General features: G+C 35.1%; 1 protein-coding gene across 8 annotated transcripts in view; it reads left to right on the forward strand.

Annotated features, from left to right (window-relative positions):
- Positions 1–20,846, forward strand: part of SOX5 (SRY-box transcription factor 5) — a 1,266,595-nt gene that overhangs the window by 1,232,415 nt on the left and 13,334 nt on the right. For all 8 annotated transcript variants that reach the window (XM_020994275.2, XM_078155084.1, XM_078155082.1 and 5 more), the window contains 2 exons: positions 10,600–10,708; positions 14,680–14,853. In XM_020994275.2, the coding sequence (XP_020849934.1) occupies positions 10,600–10,708; positions 14,680–14,853 (283 nt within the window). The remainder of the gene's footprint in view (positions 1–10,599; positions 10,709–14,679; positions 14,854–20,846) is intronic.

A 20,846-nucleotide genomic window follows, 5' to 3' on the forward strand; every position in this document is an offset into this window, starting at 1 on the left:
GAATCTCCATCAAAACCAGTCTATGAGGTGACTAGGCTTGGAATGAGAAGATCTGGGTTCACATACAGCCTTAGACACTAGCTAGCTCTGACATGGGGCAAGCCACTTAACTTCTGATGTTTCAGTTTCCTCATCTGTAAAATGGGGATAATAATAGCACCTGTCTTCCAGAGTGGTAGTAAGAATAAAATGAGGTATTTGCAAAGCATTCTGCAAATCTTACAGCACTATATAAATACTATTATTATTATTATTTCCCTAGTAGTTTACTCTGTGTTTCACATTATAAGTCTATTTCACCAATTCCAGTTGTCCAATTTTGCCATTGCACCTAAACAGCTCTGGAGGAGAAAGTGAGGCTGGTGACTTTGCACAGCCCTCCCTCACTTAAATCCATTTCACTTGCAAGTCATGGCATCATCTTCCTGACGCCATGGTCCTCTCTGAGAATGAAGGACAAACAACAAAAAGCAACTATATCACAAATGCTAAACTTAGGAAAATGGTCAGAAAAAGATTATACATTTTACATTTTTATCTAAAAATATTGTTGTCTTACAAATTAGGTATTTGTTTTCTCTCTTACAAGTTAGGAGAGAGGAAAGAGATTTGTTCATGCTGTCCCATGTGCTTTTGGAAGGACTCTATCCCTGTTATTTGCCTTTTGAAATCTCTCCCTTCCTTTAAGACTCAATTCAGCCATCACCTTCTCCATTCTTCCTCTTATTCCCCACTGATAGAAGTGATATCTCTAACCTAAAATTTCTGATAGAACTTCACCTTATAGTTTTACTTAGATAAATGTTCAACTCTCCATGTGAGATTAAAAACTCATTGAGGGAAATGACTACATATGTCATTTCATCTTTATATTCCCAGAGCTTAGTACAATGCCTTACACTTATAAATCATTTGAATTGGACAGGAAGTAGACTTAAGAATGGAAGCCAGACTATTTGTGTAATCTGACATTAGTCAGCTGTCTTCTTGATTACAGACCTATACGGCTTTCTTATCCAAAGGAATTTCATTCAAATTACAGTCACATCAAGGATAAATACTAGCTTATTTTCTGAAGCTATGCCCTTTCTGAAATCTTTGCTTTTGTTTCTCTTTCTGCTTTCGCAGATTTCATTTACTTTATCATTCATTAGCATCTCTACCAGGGTGGAAAGATATTAAAAAATGAAATGCAAATTTATCAGGTTTGTTCACTGTTGTCAGTTCTTATGAAGCTTTGGTGGGGGGGGGGGGTAAGGGATTGAAAGTCTGGACTAAGATGAAGATTTTGATCATATATGGATTAACCTTGTCTCCCCTGACCAAGATTGCAGTAATGCAATCTTAATATGCCTGTAGCATATTGAAAAAATTTGCATTATTGTAAGAAAAACCCAAGTATTTTTTATTGAGCAATGAGGTCTACTGGAATTGAAGAAGACATCTAACAACTTTGTACTTCCATTTTATATAAAAGACACAGGGAAAAAATCATCACTATACATTTGTTTGTTGTCTAGTTACTAAGTCCACAAATGTTTATGGAACAATTGCCAGCAAATGATATTCTGATTTTTATGTTGACATGTGTGCAGACTTTCCCACCCACTAGACATCCTTTGTGGGTTGTGAATTCTTCCCATTATTCTTTGGGGGAAGAGAAGGGCTCCTAGCTTTTTCTCTATTAACCCATATGCTTTACCTCAACCTTCTCTCCCCTGTACCCTTCCCTTAATGGTTAGTTAATAGATCCTAGCTGGAAACTAGCAAAATATTTTCTGAAATTGTCATCGAATTCTGGCAGTCTATAAAGGATTCTTTTTGGTTACCAAAGAAACACAGAACTTCAGAATTGATAAAGACCTCAGACATAAAAAAAAAAAATCAACCATTATTCTATGGTTATTCTATGATAAAATTCTGGCCATGTTGGTCAAATGCTAGCTAGGTAGGCAATTCTGTCTTCTCTACATTAGAACTACTTAGTCTTTATTTCCTAATTTTTTTTCTCTTTTCCATACATTTCCCCCATCCCCAACACACCATTAACTGAGATAAGAAAAACAACAACAAAGAAGACAATATTTATTACAAAAGTAATTCAAATGTGCCTTCTCTGTGAATGGCCTCATATCTATTCCTTTGAGAGGTAATCTTATGAATTATAAACTCTTGGCCTCAATGACTTCATATTTCACACATAGATCTTTTCCTGTGCCATTGGAAACTGAATGGAAATTTTGTATTTGTACCTATGACTCTGTCTTTTACAAAGTATCTAATCTTGTGAGGCAATGATCATAGCTGTGCTTATCCATAAGGGAACTTTTTTTTTTTTGCTAGGCAATGGGGTTAAGTGACTTGACCAGGGTCACACAGCTAGTAAGTGTTATGTGTCTGAGGCCACATTTGAACTCAGGTCCTCCTGAATCCAGGGCCAGTGCTCTATCCACTGCACAAACTAGCTGCCCCCCACAAGGGAAATTCTTAATAAACTTTTACAATTTTTTTTTCTTTTAGCCTACTGAAATTAGTGGGGGAAAATCTGTGGCATTCCTGAACATTTATGTAATAGATTTAAGTCTGAACCTACTATCTTCTTATTCCTGGAGTAGGTTAATGGTTTGTGGATAAGAAGAAGGCAAAAAGGCAAGTAACCTTATAAAGTTTGTTTTTGTAAGGGCTTTAGCTTTGCTCTCAAGACACAATAAGCTATCAATTAACAGGTTTCAGTTTGTTCAGTCTGACTGAAGGAAGCAGATCTATGTGTTGTCAACCATTTAAAATTACTCTTTAGAAGATTCGGGAGGGGGGAGAGATTAAGCATTTATATAACACTATTATGTGACTGCTGGCACTGTGCTAAGCACTTTACAGATATTATTATCTCATTTGGTCCTCATGACATCCCTGTGAGGTAGATGCTGTTGTTATCTCCATTTTATAGTCGAGGAAACTGAGGCAAATAAAGCTTAAGTGACTTGCTCAGTCTCATACAGATATATTAAGTGTCTAGGGTTAGATTTAAACTCAGATTTTTCTGATTCTAGGCCCAGTGCTTTGTTCACTGTGCCACCTAGCTGCCTCCAAACCTGGGCCATGTTATCATGAGACATACACACACACACACACACACATATAATATATATTTTTTCCACATATATATTTTCCAACAGGGATTTATTAAGTGCTAGGCAACATGCTTTGGTAGTGGAGATACCAATAGAAAAACAAGACAAAACAGTTCCTATCCTCAAGGACAGGATCCAGGAGTGAGGAACCTGCAGACTTGAGGCCACATGTGGACCTCTAGGTCCTCGGGTGTAGCCTTTTGACTGAGTCCAAGTTTTACAGAACAAATCCTTTTATTAAGAGGATTTGTTTTTGTGAAGTTTGGATTCAGTCAAAGGGCCACACTTGAGGACCTAGAAGGCTACATGTGGCTTTGAGGCTGCAAGTTCTCCACCCCGGTATAGACTATTATGGGAAAGCTAAGAGTCTTGAAAGCCTTTAGAATATAAGATTTTGAGGGTTGTCTCACCCACTGGTATATAACTGTGCTTAAAAGAAGTGGGTCAAATGATGAGGGAAAATCCTGGAAGAAATGTTTCCTGCTGTGGAAAAGGATGGCTCCTTTACCATACAAAAATTATCCAGAAACTCTTGTAAAGGGCTGACAGAATACTTGGGCAGGGTTCCTTGGAGCCAAAGCTTCTTTGATAACAGTTATAGAATCTCAAGCAAGACAATATGAATGAGATTTGGTTTTCTTTTTTAAAAATATACATATTTAAAACCCTAGTGAAGATTAAAAAAGAAGATTCCTCTCCTCTACACTTCATTTGTTCTGTTAGATTCTGCTGTGGGTAGATTGTTATTCCATAGAAGATAGAGATTCCAGATAAGCAAGGCTGAAACTAAAGGGTTGAGTGGGTGGACAAATTCATTGTTTCTTCACATTTTACTTACTCTGATACAAAGCAAAATTCCATCTGATAAATCACTATGACATTATAAATAATCTTTCATCTTCTTTGGTGGTCTGGGAAGTTCACATAACTAGAGGGTTAAAAACATTTTTGTGTTCTTTCTTCCCTTAACATTAGTGTAGTAGGAGGCTATTTTTTTTTAAAAAGTGCATCTCAAAGAGGTTTAACAGTTACTGAGTCAACATTTGATGGGCTTATTCTTTTCTAACATTTTCATGCATATGACTTTTGTAGCTTTGTGAACATTATTTAAGTGGAGTCCATTATGATAGTTAATCCACAACCAACCTTTTCCCCTGTGCATGTGTATGTATCTGAATGCTTATGATCAACAAGAATCCCAATTTCAGGGAGTAATAGAGGAATCATTTATTGATGCACTATTTAATTTAGTATTAAGTAAAAAATGTCTCCTTTCCTTTGAGTGATCTTTCTTTTTGCCTACTTTTTAGAATATTGACACAGCAAGTCTTAGGCTTTCTTATCAATTGGTGCAAATAAATCATTACCACAACTTCAACTCTTGCCATTATGTGAAGGCCCAATGACTTTTTGTATTTGATCCTTGAGGTAATAGGGGAGTAATATGGTTGGACTTATGTTTTAGGAAAATCACTTTGGTGGATGTAAAGAAGATGAATTAGAGTGGAGAGAGACTTGAGAAAATAGGGCACCCCAAATGGAATAAATGAACTCCATTTCCCTACCCAAAACAATCAAATAGTAAATGTGTGTTCTTCCTGGTTTTTGCATTTTCATTGATGGACTTCATAGTCCTATTTACATAGGCTTAAAAACTTCTTTGATTTCTTTTTTATTTTTTTGCTCTCCATATCCATTCATTATTAAGTCCTGCTAATTTTACTAATGATGTCACATTTGTCACCTTCCTTTCTATTCATACTGATACCACCCTACTCTAAACTCCTATCATCTCAAAACAGAATTATTCTAACAGTATCCTAGCTAGCAAATTTATCTCCCCTCTCCAAATAACCCTACTTGAAGGTGCCAGAATAAGTTTCCTTAAATAATGTTTTCTCTCCTACACAGAACCTTCATTGGCTTCCTATTTCATTCTGTTTCAACTCAATTCAACACATTTATTAAGCACCTACTACAAATAATCTATTCTTTTTTCATGGCATTCTATAATATTTCTGAACTCACACTCTCTACATTAGCAAAACCTTCTCATCATTCTGCAAATCCTTGCACATACCCCTTAGGTCTTTGCCTACAAGGTCTGTCTCATCAGGAATGTAGCTTTTCCCATCCACCCATCCAGATCTTACCATCTCTATGAAGTTTAGTTCAAACACTGCCTTCTTCAATAGAGTCTTCTTGGAATATCTCTGCCATCTCTGGCATTCTTGTTCTATCAGTTCCTATAACACTGATAGTCCATTGCACAAAATTTAGCATTTAAAAGTACTGATTCATTCAACAAATATTTATTAAGAATGAGAACTGTGATAGGCACTGGAAGATATTCAAAGTTTAATTAAACAAGACATGGAGGTCATTGTATAGCAAAAGGTTAAGAGCAGCACAGAAAACTATGATTGATGTTACATAATAAGTTCATTAGAAACTTGCTCTGTGAAAACTGATAGGTAAGGTTGCTACAAAACCAGATGGCAGTGTGTAAAGGGTTTGTGAGGGCAGATATAAGGATCAGAGACTTCCTAGAGGTATATATATGACTTGGACTTTAAAGAATAGATATAAATTCAATAGTTGAAAAGATGGAGGAGGGGAATTTTACAAAAAGAGAACACTGGACAAAGATATTATAGTGCACATTCAGAGGCCAAAGGCTATTTCAAACTCAATATGTCCCAGATGGAATATATTGACTTCTTCCTATAACTTTGCTCTCCCATATCATGACACTGTGTTTCACTGTTCCTCAGTACACATGGTTTCCTCTTGTAGTACTTTATGTTTCTTTGTACAAGGCAGGCAATAAGCATTTATTAAGCATTTACTATATGCAGGTCAATTGCTACATACCTGGGATACAAATAGAAGCAAAAGAAAGACATTCCCTGTGTTCAAGGAGTTACGGAGGAAAATAACACACAGGGAAGTTTGTGGGGAGGAGAAGGTATCAGCATGATGCCAAAATCTGGGGAAGCAAAAGCACAGCCAGGAAGACAACGATGCATGGCTGGCTTGGGTCCATCCCCAAAATGTAGGCTCCAGAAGGAACTCAACAATGAAAGAAGGGAGATGTATGGTAGAGGGAGGGAATATCCCAGGGTGAGAAGGCACATGAAGCATGATGTGCAGTCCGTAAAGTTAGAAGCCCATCTGGGAAGGGAAAGAGGATCATGGTTCCCTGCCCTACCGTCCTTGGCAACATGGTTTTCACTGCTACATAAGCATCCACCTTTAACTTCCTCTCTTCCTTCCTCCATTGCTATCATGGAGTCTTTTCCTTTCTTTTAGACTGTTTCTCAGGGGGGCACGCATACAGCACTTTTCAAGCACAGACATCTCTCTCTAGGTCCTTACGTGGTTTAGAATCTCCAACACCAGCTCTTTTCTTTGTTTCTGTCAGAAACTTCCTCCAAGTTTTCTGAGAAGGGCTTACCCCAACTCCTTTAGGTAACTGATCAATATAGTGTATGAACACGCAAGAGGAACCATAATCTTCTAAGGAAGGATGAGCCTCAATATTTCTCTCTGTACATGCATGCCTACAAATATAGATCAGTTTATACTATTTGTGTAAATTACATATTAACTTCAGAAAACATTTACCAGGAAGTAACTCTGTTCAAGAAATTAAGAGGGATACAAAGATGGGCAGGACATAGTATTTATTGAATGTTTACCATGTGCCTAACACAAAATACTACATATTCAACTAGTGCTCTTAAGCAAGTTTTCATGAGGAGAAAGGGAAAGAGGAAGAGGAAACCAAGACAGCAAACAAGGCACAAATATGATCATTGAGCCTCTGGGAAAACTTTGACACATTTATTTTTAAAAAAATCACCTCTCAGAAAGTAAAAATTCCTATGTATAATTTTCCACCTTACATTCATTTGAAAACTTGTAAGTATGGACATTTAAAAATAACATTATCACAAACTATGTAGTTTTTTTTCAAGTAGATGAATGTGTCTTTCTTCATGTATGTAATCTATAGTTATATATCTTTATATACCCACACATACCTACACAAATATAGAATGCTGCATAAGGATTTATAATATAGAGAGAATGTATTAAATATATGGATGTATGGATACATATGTGTAGTCATACAAATATAGAACAGAGTCTATATCCATTTTAGAGAAGGGACAACTGCAACATATATTTAGGTATCATTTCTACATTTATTCATCTAAGTAAATGGTAAAGCAAATATAGAGACCTGGTCTCTAACATTGTACTTACTCACCTAGACAATAATAATACATTTTTTCCCCATTTGAATATACTAGTTCTGTTTTCTGATCAGGGAAATCAGCATTATGATTGGAGATGTTCTTTTGGAATTTATAATGAATTTGGTTAAGGGACAATTATTTTGTAAAAATAAAAATACATATATGTTTATGTAAATGAATTTATCACACTTGCTATCTTGAGGTAGTGACTATCCTTGGCTGTTGTTCATTTGTTTGTCAATCATGTCAGAGTCTTTGCGACCCCATTCGGGGTTTTCTCGGCAAAGATGCTGGAGTGGTTTGCCATTTCCTTCTCCAGCTCATTTTACAGATGAGGAAACAGGCAAATAGGGTTAAGTAACTTACCCAGGGTCACATAGCTAGTAAGTATCTGAGGCCAGATTTGAACTCAGGAAGATGAGTCTTCCTGGCACTTTATCCACTGCATCACCTACCTGGCCAGTTTTTCTCAACTATTCAGCATAAAGGTTAATGTAGATTGAGATTCTAAATAATATTGGCAGATCTGAGGTATTATATCCTTTGGTGGATTTACCCTTTCCTGGATATCTGTGCCCTAAAAGGAAGCCTTCTCTTCCTCCACCCTATTTACAGCTGTCAAATTAGGCCAAAGGACTGAATCTACAATGATGTAATTTCAAGTACAGTGGCACCTGGTTGGGGGAGAGCAGGGGCCTTCTCAGTGCACTTGTGCTGCCTACTCCTCAAGCCAGTCCTGGTTTTCATTTGTATTTCAATAAATAACCGTAGATTTCATGTGACATTGTAATCAACTCACTTCCTTTTCTCTCACCTCATATCTCATTTGAGTTTAAATCCTTCAGGGCTCTTGTAAAGCCAGCTCTCTCTTCTGGCTGTTCACACTTCACTCAGTCTTTCACATATAATTTTTTTTTAACTTTCAGTATAGTGACAGTTTTCATGTGGGATTATATAATTATTCTCCACTTGGGTTAAGAAACTGTTTCACCCTTATACTGAAACATATCTGTCTTCTTCTTTTAATCTCAGCTAGTGTTTGCTGAAGTCTGGCAACCTTACCATTCAGATTCACGTGTTGTTGCAATGTATCATAATTAAAGGCACATGGCATGTTTTCCACCTCCTCCTCCCTCCATTTCCCTTTCTGTGTGCCCGAGGGTTAACTAAAGTCACAGCGCAAAGGGGCAGAAGAAAAGCACAGCTGACTGTTTTGACATCTACTGTTTCACAGTGACATCCTCTGAGAATTATCTTAACTTCCACTTTACAGTGACTAATTGAATTATTTCATTATACTGCATGTTTTAGTAGTGGTAGGTTAGAGGTCACCTTGTTGCTAAAAACTGAGTGTGACTTTCCCCCTCTGATCATTTGCTTATTCCAGCTTTTTTGTTAAGACAGAACAAAACCCATAGAGCTGAGCTCAGAATCTCAGTATTTGCCTGACATTTCTTTCTTCGACTCTTACTTCCTTCATTTTTCTTCAGTGCTCTGAAAAACTGCCCTTCAGAATGGGAAACTCTCTAGAAAATATGTAACATTTAAAGCCCTATAGACTGTTAAATCAAAATCTGATAGATGATCCATACCCAGTGTGTTTCCCATAGATAGTACCGAATAGTATTCATTGACCCAGGGACTATCATATCATGTTGATGGAATGTGCTTTTGGATGTAGCCGCTTTCTATCTTAAGAGCTGCATTTACTACAAAAAGACATCTGTTCAGCTAGTGGCCTTGGTACTGTTGAACTCAACTCAATACTATCCAACCCTCCTAACCAAAAGAAACTTTTAGCATATCAAGTAGCTGGAAATTCCAATTTCAAAAAAATAGTTTTAGGTTGACTCTATATTTGAAATTGGTTAATCTATTTTAACACTGGCAGTTCTAGATCAATCAAACTGAGTTAAACTACTTTCTACTTTCAATTTTACTACTGCATAAGAAGCTTCTTTGGAACCATCAAAAATTTCTACTGCATCGTAAGTAAATATCATGATGAATAGGACATAATGCCATTGTTTTAAAATGTCTTTATTCAGCAATTGTGTAGTTATTATAATGTTATGAGTTTTCTTAAAGGAAACTCAACCAATGTACTAGGGATTTAAAAAACTGTTCTCATTTGTTCTTACCGGGGATTTTGGTTGGACTTTTTACATGCAAAATAAATTATCTTAGGAGATTTCTCATAGGAGATTTCCATTTGTGAGTGTCTTTTCTAATTGTACAGGCATAAAATATATTGTATGCAGTTCACATGCACAGACTATATGCAGATAGATATTCTTTAGAAAATAGAGTTGAACATCAGTAAAAAGAAAAAAAATTGCCCCAAATTGAATGAGACTCAATTCACATCTTAGAATTATAATGGAAACCTACCATCCTTTGAACAATACACGGAGGAGATAAGAGAAAGATTTAAATTGACCATTGAAGGCTTCTACTGTCCTTAAAATAAACCACTTTCCTGATCTGATATAGTGCCATGTTCAACATAAATAAATTTAAGATCTAACATTTTTCTTACCAAAAAAATTAAAAGGATAGCTTGTAGTGGCATGTTCTACATGAATGCAAATCATAATCTGTATGCTTTTAAATGATTTGAAGTCTTTACAGATCTAATTTTTGTATATTTGTGTCTCAAACAATTCGCCAATTCAATATTTTGGCTTAGCAGTCCAAATCAAATTGTGGTCCAAGTACTAGGCATTCACATTTGATGTACAGAGACTTGACAAGCAATTAGCAATGAATATTTAAGCATCTTCATTACCCTTGCATGAAGAATGCAGATGGCATTTAGGGAGATGGCAACAGAGGGCACTACTGTGAATTATGTTTCTATTATTTAGTCACCTGACTATTGGAGGACTCTCTTTGGGCCCAGTGCCACATCTATACTTCAACAGTCTGGCTGGAAATGAAGCAGACATTTGAAATGTCAAAAAGCAGGTTGCTTCCATGAGATTTCTATGCGCATTTTGTGATTTGGGAAGTTTGGATCCAACAAGCCAAACGTTTGTATCCTTAGTCATACCAAACATAAATTCCAAACCTCCATAAGAGTTTGTACAACCTGAAATTCCTTAAGAAATCACCTGGATCATTCTCCCCATCTGGTAGATTGCCTGATTATTTTGCCTCTGAATATTTCTCATGACTACATTTATCTTATCATTGTTTTTCAGGACAAAACAACACTAGAGAGCCTGACTCAGCAATTAGCAGTGAAACAGAATGAAGAAGGAAAATTCAGCCATGCCATGATGGATTTCAATATGAGTGGAGATTCTGATGGTTGGTGAAAATTATTTGTTCCCAGTAATGTGCAGAGGGGTCTACTTATTGTAATCAAATGCAAGTGCTTTTTTTTTTAAACAGCAAGGATCATCTCATTCCTACATTCCTTATTTCTTGTATCTACAACACATTTTCCAGAGTTTTAGATCCATGGCTTATTTTTATGGCTTATAAATGTCTTATACTTTATACATGTCTTTTACCCAGAATAAGGCTGACCAGGATACATTTCCAATAATAAAAATGACAAATCAAACCCAAACAAATATGAAGGAGTATTAGACTGGAAGTCAGGAGATCTGATTTCTAGTACCAACGATACCAATAACTTACTATATGATCTTAGGCAAATTATTTCATCTTTCTGAGCCAGTTTCCTCTTCTGTAAAATAAGGACGTTAGACTCAATGTCTTCAAACTAATGTACCCATCAGCTCTAAGAGTCTATCAGTCTATGAAAAAAATAGGGTCGTACAAATGAATTTTTGCTGCATTAACACATCATCTGCTATAAACACACACTAAGTAAAGGCTGTCAGTCATCAAAATTTATCCTAAGGAATTTCTCTTGCTTCCTAATTTTAATACCCTATTTGTATTTTAACACCATCCTATACTTTGAGCAACCACCATCTTCTCATTCCTTTGTCAAAGCTGTCACAGCAGCTACCCAGGTTTCTGTTCCCCATGACCCATGTTGAAACTCCCCTATCCTGTATCTTCTACCAAGCTTTCTGCACTTTTTAAGCTATCCAAGGTGACAAGTAGGCAAATCAGAAACACTCATGAGCTAAGGAAGAAGTCAATTCCTCTTATCCTGCACTTCTAACGAGGAATCTATCTCCTGTACTATGCAATATATGTACGCTTCAGCTATCTTTCTAGAGACATTACCTCTGTCTATATTGTCTGCCCCAGAGTGATAATTTAGAATAATAGAAAGACCAGGTAGCAAGGGAGCCAGCACCATGGAAGGCCAGTGAGGAAGATATTTTAAGTCAGACAAGACTTTGCAGTAGCCCTCAGACCATATTTGCTGGTCACCTGTTTTGCTTTTGGCTAATCCTGCTCTAAAAGCTAATCCATACTAACTAACTAAAAATAGAACTCAAGTAATTTTATGGCTGATTGAGGCAAAAACAGTTTTACTTAACTGGTTGTTTCATACATAATATATGTTTTGGGCTTGAATTCATCCATATAATTGGCTCATTTTTTTAAAACTCCATTTGGCTAATTCAAGCCTGGCTCAAGTATCAAGGCACTTTTATGGATTTGATGAAACACAGCTAATATTATGCTCTATTTTTATGTGGCTGTAGAGGTGTAAAAACAAGTAAAAGAAGACAGGCATATACTATTTTTCTAGTGAGAGGCCTTTCTAGGTTCATGGGGTTAATTCCAAGGGTCAGAAAGATGATTAGGCTTTCTAGCCCTTTCCCCAATGTTATTCTAAGAGAATAGTTAGGTGGTAAATGTTACCTCTGTGCCATTAGAAGGTGAAAGCAAAACCCAGTGCACAATTAATGTATATTCCAGTAGAGTTTGTTGGAGGATATTTTATAACTTACCAACTTTCAAGTTAAAAGTGGGTGCAGGGAATGAGAAAGCTATGGAGCATGCTTTTCCATACCTACCTAGTTTCTTAATTTTCACCAACCTTCCACACACCAATATAAGCACCAGCATTCATGTAAGGGTCACAAGTCCTCAGCAACAATAAAGAATTGAGGAAAATCTCCACTTGTGATATAGAACTCAACAGATCACGCCTCATGATTAACCTTGAAGGTTTAGGGGTACTAACTAGCCAAATTACACGCGGTTGAGTTCATGGGTAATGTTTAGTGAGTTTATTTGACTTTGGCACACATTCAAGATCTTTTTTGACCTCAGATATAGGGTTTGTTGTTGGGACAGAAACCTATGATAGGCAGCTTCTCATAATTAGCCTGAGAATGAGAAAACATTCCGTGACCTTGCGAGGCAGCTATGATATTGGGGTGGGCAATTTGACCAGCTACTATTAAATTAACCAGATGAATAATCTTGGAAGAAGTTATTGGTATCTTAGAATATATGTTTTGGTTGGGGAGCAGGGATGGAGGAGATAAGGGCATGATTCAAACCTTTTTTCAAAGGTTACAAGGAAAAAAAAATCTAACTTTTTAGTATATAAAAAGGATACTTAACAAAAGGAATATTCCAAAATGTAGTTGTACTTTCAGTTTCAACATATTGTCAGTAATAATGATGATGATTATAATTATAGATTGATCCATCACTTAGTCTTACTTCTCTAAGAAGAAATTAATAAATCAATAGCACTGTGAGGTATAACAACACACACACACACACACACACACACACACACACACACAGGCCACCAAGACAAAAGCCATTTTTAAAAGATGAACTTACTTTTATCACTAAACGGAGATTGTTTATTTTTAACATATTTTGTAAATTTTAAATTCTATAATGACTCTGAGATCTACCTCAACAGTCATCAATTTTAAAACATTCAGGCATGTTTATATGCCCTCAAGCTTTCATGAAGTCAGAGATCACATCATGAATATAAACCAGCTGTACATAAGAGAAGATGAAAAATTCCTATTTGACTTAAGTCTATGTTGATAGCTATGGATCCTTTAACCTCAAAAATTCTTATTTCTACATGTGTTGCTACAGTGATCTTCTGGTCTCAGTGAGTTGCAGTTTTTTCTTTAGGTAAAATACAAAGAAATGCAAGGAGTTAATTTATGATTAACCAGAACCAAAGTATTAGAATCTACCAAACTTCAGTCTGTTATTCTCATAGACCAGGAAAGTGGCAGATCTGATGTATCTGTTGTAAATGTAGCCATTGAGAACCAGTTGCATGGTATTTTATACTATTCTGGTTTTCATTCTTTACCTAAGATAGGCATCCTTGGAATCTGTATTAACTTATATGAGGCCATTAGTGTAATGAGACAGTAACTTAGTGAGTACTAATATGGAATAGTACTTCAGTACCTAAAGGAGTTAATGTGACTTCCAAAGGTACCTAACAGTGTAAGACTGTGACTTAACACTGGTAAAATCTAGCCTATTGAATCTCTACCAACTAAGTTACTCTGAAGAAATGCTTATTTCATACAATTTCTTCAGATTAATTCAGCTGATAGGAGGAAAAACTACTTAAGTGAATAGTTTTATATACTTTGAGGCTATGTTTATGTATTTTGCATATATAACATGTTAATGCATTTGCTCTTTTCCCTATCACTTTCAGATGTCTATTTCACTTTATAGTCTATCATTACTGTGCCATTTTGTGCATTTACAAGCATGCTATTTCAAATAAATAAACGAAATTCAAACACACACTAGAGATGTGTGTTTGTCATTTATTAGCTAAGACCTCTTGCATTTTGTTTTCAAATTTTCATGTAATGGTTACTATATTTTAAAGAACCGATGCCTAGAAACAAGTTATATGTACTCTTAGGTATATAGCAACCTTTTAAATTCCCCTATAATTTGCTCTTCCATAATTATGTTTCAGTCAAAACTGACTAGATTTGTACTTTTCATGCTAGAAGAAAAGGACTTTTAAGTTTTTCATTATTTCTGCTACACTAATTATGGTTTGCTGACCCCAATCCAAAGGTACTACATCCAACTCAGAGAAGAAATCATACAACAGACTACTGTTGTGTGACTATAAAAGTAAATGGGGGAGCAACACAAAGTTCATTAAAGTAGAAAATGTTATAATATGATGCAAAACATAAATATACCATTTATTAACAACAGACATGATTAAAACCTATCCCCAAAACCTGAAATATTTTTAATAGAGAAAGGATTGATACTTAAAAGGATCTCAAAAGTCTCAGAAGAGAGTTCCCAAAATGTGAACATAAACCTGGACTAATTTTCATTGTGTATGTACGTGTGGTTTTGTTTGTTTCTTTTAGGAAGTGCTGGGGTCTCAGAGTCCAGAATTTATCGGGAATCCAGAGGGCGTGGGAGCAATGAACCTCACATCAAGCGTCCCATGAATGCTTTCATGGTATGGGCTAAAGATGAACGGAGGAAAATCCTTCAAGCCTTCCCTGACATGCACAATTCCAACATCAGCAAGATACTAGGTAAGGGCTAGATTAGTAATAGCTAAAATAAGCATACTTTTAATTTGCAGTTTTTATAGTTTGTAAAAAGATTTGTAGGCCAGAATAATTCAGTTATCTGCTAATGTAAAGAGTATGCATAAATACTGACTTTTTTTCCTGTGATAACATACTCTATACTAAAATTTGAGCAGTGAAAAGAAAATTGCTTCCATAATTAATTTGGTTCTTGTTCTCCACCAATTTCAGTGATGAATGTATATATGTATGTAGATATACAAACTTGTATATCTACACAAATTATATGTATATATAAACCACACTGTTATTTCTTTTAGCTTTGAGCAAATTTGAGGAATTATTAAAAAAAAAAAAGAAAACACCTTTTCAGCCTTTGCAGCTTTCAGTGTAACATGGAAACAACATAAACAAAAGCTACATTCATACATATGTATACAGGAAGAAATAGAAAATCCACCATTTTTTAAGAAAGCTGTTTAAGTTAACATCACAGTTTAAGTCCCAGGAAAACAAGAGAGAAGTCTTTCTGTTTCCTTCCTTCTTCTTGCCTCCATGCCCTCTTGTTCTATCATTACCATCACTGTCATAATAAAATATTCATCAGGAACAAGTTAAACAAATGTATTTCAATACTTTAAGGGCTCATCATGAAAACAGAAAATAAACATTATACTATACCCATAAATTACTATTTGGAAAATAAATAACAAATGATTCATTTCTCTCAAGGCTGCAAATGAGTATTATTACATAGTAAGTATATAAAGAGAGGTTCCTTACAGAGGCTTCTGGCTGAGGAAGGAATGTGATGCCAATATAGTTGCCATTAATATCAATTGTTAATTCATGTTCTTAAATAAGGTTCCATGCAACAGACATTGAACAAATGCTTTTGCCCACTGTGAGTTTATAATCTCTGTCTCTGCATCTAAGTTTGGGGGTTTACATGTGTGTGTAAAATATTTTGAGGTCTTTTACAAATTCTTCCTCATATATAAAAAATTCTGGTTCATTTAAAAAAAGATTTATGGAAGAATAAATGAAATTAATGGAAACACACATAAATTAACACATTATAAATATATGTGTGTACATTTATGTACTCACATATGTGTATATATATGTATGCACACATATATGGCCCATTTCCAAATTTTTTATTCATAGTATGTTTTTTTAATTAAAATAGCTTTTTGTTGAAATAGAAATTATAAGTAATAGAGGGTATATAGGGCTAGAGAAAACCATATGTCCCAATTTTTTTAAAAGGAAGAGAATAGATTATGCAAACTATAGACCAATGACCTTGATTTCAATTACTGCCAAAAGTCTAGAACATATTATTAATGTTACTAGATTAACATCTAGTAAAAAAAACTGAGGATCACAAAGAGCCAGCATGGCTTCATCAAGAACAATTCATTGTATTCTAATTTCATTTCATTTTTTTAAAAGTTACTAGATTGAAGGCAAGGTGACTGTAAATATAACTTATTTTAATTTTAGCACAGCATTTGACAAAATCCCTCATTCTTTTCCTGTGAAAAATATGCAGAGATATAGGTTAGAAAAATATACATATATATATGGATTCATAATTGGTTGAATGACCAGAGCCAGAAAGTAGTCATTAATGTTTTAATGTCAGCTAGGAAAGAGGCAGCCAATGAAGGGCTCTCTGGGGATCCGCAGTTGACCCTCTGTTGCTTGGATAAATGGATGAAATGCTTACCAAGTCTGCAGTCAACATAAAACTGGGAAGGGGTAGCTAAGATAATGCATAACAGAGTAGTTGTTTAAAAAAAATCCTCTAAAGTTTATAAGGACAAATGTACAGGTTCACACCTTGTTTCATAAAACCAACTCCACAAGTACCACAAGAGGAAACAACAAGATAATGGTTTGTTTGAGAGTTTAGTGGGCTACAGGATCAATGTGAGTCAACAATGCATTATGGAAGTTAAAGAGAGGCATAGTTTCAAGGCTTAAGGAGGTCCCTAAGATTCACTGTATTATTCTCTGGTCAGAACATATCTGAAATATTACCTTCATTTTGGGGGCACCAAATTTTAGGAAGGGCTGTTCAATTGTAAAGCATCAGGAAGCAATCAAGATTGCAAACAAAGCACCTTAGAGTCACAGGACATGAGGATGAGATCAAGAACAGGAGACTTTGTTATGAGGTTGAATGATAAACGTTTTCCAGTATTTGAAGGGCAATTATATTGAACAGAAGTTATACTTACTGTGCTTGGCTCAGGACAAAATTAGAGAAATTCTTGGAAGGTGCAGAGAGGCAAATTTAAGCTTGCTTTAAGGAAAAACTTTGTAACAACTAGAGATTTCTTATCAAATGATGATGGCCTCCCTCTCATTGGAGGGTTTCCAGCAAAAGCTGGATGGATAATCATTTATCAGTTGTGTTACGGGGGGATTCCTTATTCAAGTATAGGTTGTACTTGGTGACATCTGAGATTGTGTGATAATTAAAATAAGGGGTACTGCAGTACTAATGAAACAAAATGATATTTGTGAAACATTTCAAAATCTCTAAATGAAACAAGAAAGATAACACTAATTTTTTTTTGAAAAAAAGGGCATACTATAATTACAGTAGTATGGTTTAGTCATATCAGGTACCCTTTCATAGAATAAGGAAAGGAGATTGCCTAAATTTAGTAGTTTTTGAGGGTTGGAAAGATACCGTTTATACAGAAAGCAGATTAACTAAGGGGCTGTAGAGAGGGGATGGCCTCAATATTTAGTCCTAAATAAATAAGCCATCTATTGAAATCTACAAGATTATTCTGAGTGAGGGGCCCATTTCATACAGAAAGTACAAAGAGAGCTTGATTGTTTTGGATAGCAACCTCCGACAGCACGCTGCTAATTCATTCTGCTTAAAACAGGCGCTTGAGCTGGGTTGACATTTTACGTGGTCTCTGGGGATCCTAGTTGACATTTTAAAGGGCTTCTAAGCATTTTATAATACCCTAAAATCTGGTTTTAATAAGCCATTCTGCTGAAATTGTTAACATAAGGAATCACCTTTTACTGTTTGGCGCTAGATCGGGGGATATGGGGACATCTTTTTTTGATTATATATACAGTAGTTGGAGTAAAATGTGCAAATTCATTACAGACCCCATAGAGGTGACAGACAGTGTAGTACAGTCCAAGCTCTTCCTTGTTTTGTTGTCAGCTTTAGAAGGAAAGGGGAGCTCTTAAAGACAATGTGAAATGTTTCCTTTATTTTGAACATCAAACATTATTTTCTGGTTTGAACCTTCTTCCTTTGCAATCAAGAGAAATACCCGAATGTCCTCCTTGACAAACATATTTCAAAGGTCTCCTTTTGATTGCAAAAGACCAATCTTTTGAAATCAGCAGGTCCCTCTTAACTGGCCCAGGGTGAGTAACTAGAGACTCCCAGATCAAGTAAGCATTTTCATCTCTTTGTGAGGTATCTAAAATGGTTTTTTTCACCATCCATTCTTGGTTTGTTTGGAGGGAATTGTACCATAGCTTTGTGCAGGGGTCACAGGAATTTTGTTTCCACTGAAAATAGCTGGTAATGGGTTGATATTTTTAAGGGCTATTTAGAAAATATGAAGTATAATGTGACAAAAAACAGAAATATATATCTATCAAAAAATATATGTAGTTAGCAGAAATTTACCCCCTTGTAGTATGTAGTTATGAAAATGTCTGCATTTATTTCATAGTTATATTTAAAGTACTTTAGGACTAGCCAGACCCATAAAAATTTCCTGGAATTATTTGCTGGCAAAAAAGGCATGTTGCCAGTGTGGTTGGTTACCAAACTGGATCCTAGAATGCCAAAGAGGTGACAAAGGTTGTACTTATCATTAGCAAGTAATTTTGTTATTTTGTTCTCCTGTGTTTTCCTTATATACAAATTACATCTAAATGTATAGCAACATGCTTCCTGGGGTATTTCAAAGGTGCCTGGCATTGTTTGCATCATTTCTCTCTTCAATAGCTGATATTGAAAATGTTTTTTTCATTTGTTCTCAAAGTTTATGATTTTAGTTTTCCTTATAAATGAAGTTCATAAGAGGAAGATGGCAATTTCTTTGTTATTTATGCCATCACCTCTTTCTAACGGATATTTCTCAGATTTTAACTTTATTGATTAATAACATTAAGATTCAAAAATCTTACCATATCCTTGTGGGACAGAGGAAAAAAAGAAATGTTGATTTTTTTTGTAGGTAGCTAAACTGAGCCACACATTTCATAGACTGACTGATGGCTAGACAATAAACATTTAGAAACTTCCCAAGTATAGTATAGTATCTAAAATCACCAGAAATCATACTGTTGCTATCATTGTCCATGTATGTGAGAAAAAATGACTTCTTTCCTCTTTGGAAAGCTTTAATGCCAAGGTATATAATTGCCATCTTTTACCCCCACAGGCCCAACCCTTCTTTTATGTTTGTCACTTCCTAAATATACTAGTAATCTTTAATCAGCATTTGCAAAAGTAGCAAATTTCATTGTAAAAATGCCTAGTGACTCACTCTTGAAGCCAAGAATTATATGCAATGGATATACAAAGATTACTGGAGTAGGAGCCAGAAGAAAGGTTCTTCTTCGAGCTTCTACTATTTAATAGTCTCGTTTCTTTAGGAAAGTCACAGTTTCTCAAAGCCTGTTTCATCATTTGTAAAATGGTAATTATAAGACCTTCCTTGCCCAACTCACAAGCTCACTATGAGGACCTAATGAAATTTGGTAGAAATAATAACCAATAGGTTATGATTACAAATCTATACAATTATTATGTTTCAGTATAGTATGCTTTTCCTTATGTGTACTTTACTCTGTCTTAATTAGCTGTGTTACTTTGGAATTCTTTAGTTATTGGAATAATCCTCTCTCAAGTTTTCAGTCGTGTAGTGTTCTACATGGATGCTACACTGAAAAAATATATTTGTGAAGACTTTTTATGGATTAATCTGCAAATACATACCATCAAAGTAATCAAATAAGTTTAGGATATGATGTAAATGATGCACAAAAAATTGGTTAGAATGACTTAGCTTGTATACAGAGAACTAAGGAAATCTATTCTGATATGAAAACATCCTTCTAGTTATTCAGTGTTAAATACATTAAAAGATGACTTTTTCTATTTGATATCTATCATAAAAATAGTACTGAAATACCTATACAAGGATAAACCTTTTTATATTTATAAGTATTTGGCTTCTGAACACATTTCTTTACAATATGACAGATGCTATTTTTAACAAGGGAAATCAAAGGAAAGAATATGCTGAAATGATGATACTTGCCTTTGAAGTTTCCTTAAAGAACTTGGAATGAAACATTTAGTACCAGTATTTTCTAATGGAGTAAACATAGACCAGATTGTCAAAAAATCTTGAATTTTTGCCATAGTATCAACAATGTCTTTTAGAAAAAAATCACTTCACGTGTATAAAATGGAGATAATAGGACCATGACAGTTGTCCATAAGGACACACATCTAATCCAGAAAAGAAATCAGCATAATAGACATTTACTACTGCTAGTAATTCAGTTCAATTCAACAAGCATTCATTGTGCATCTACAATGTTACTGGAAATATACTAGGGATACAAGGACAAAAAAAAAAAGGAAAAATTCTAAAAAATTTTGCACTTAAAGAATTTACATTCCATCAACATGAATGTATAGGGAAAGAGATATAGATAAGTATGTATAAAGTACTTATAGAGCAAATACAAAGTAATTTCTTTTCAAGGAGTGTGGAGAAAGCAGTAACCATCGGAGAAGTTGTTAAAGACCTCTTGTAGGATTTGATCCTTGAGTTAAGATCTGAGGGAAAATAGCTTGTGCAGAAAGACAGGGGCAAGAAACAATGTCATGAAAGCAAGGAGGCCACATGGCTGGAAAATACAGTGTTTGAGATGGAATAAAGTGAAATAATAATCAATAGAAAATAATAACTGCATCATTC

The sequence above is a fragment of the Phascolarctos cinereus genome, unplaced genomic scaffold (genome assembly GCF_003287225.1).
Source record: "Phascolarctos cinereus isolate Bilbo 61053 unplaced genomic scaffold, phaCin_HiC Scaffold_1;HRSCAF=81, whole genome shotgun sequence".
NCBI classification, from domain to species: domain Eukaryota; kingdom Metazoa; phylum Chordata; class Mammalia; order Diprotodontia; family Phascolarctidae; genus Phascolarctos; species Phascolarctos cinereus.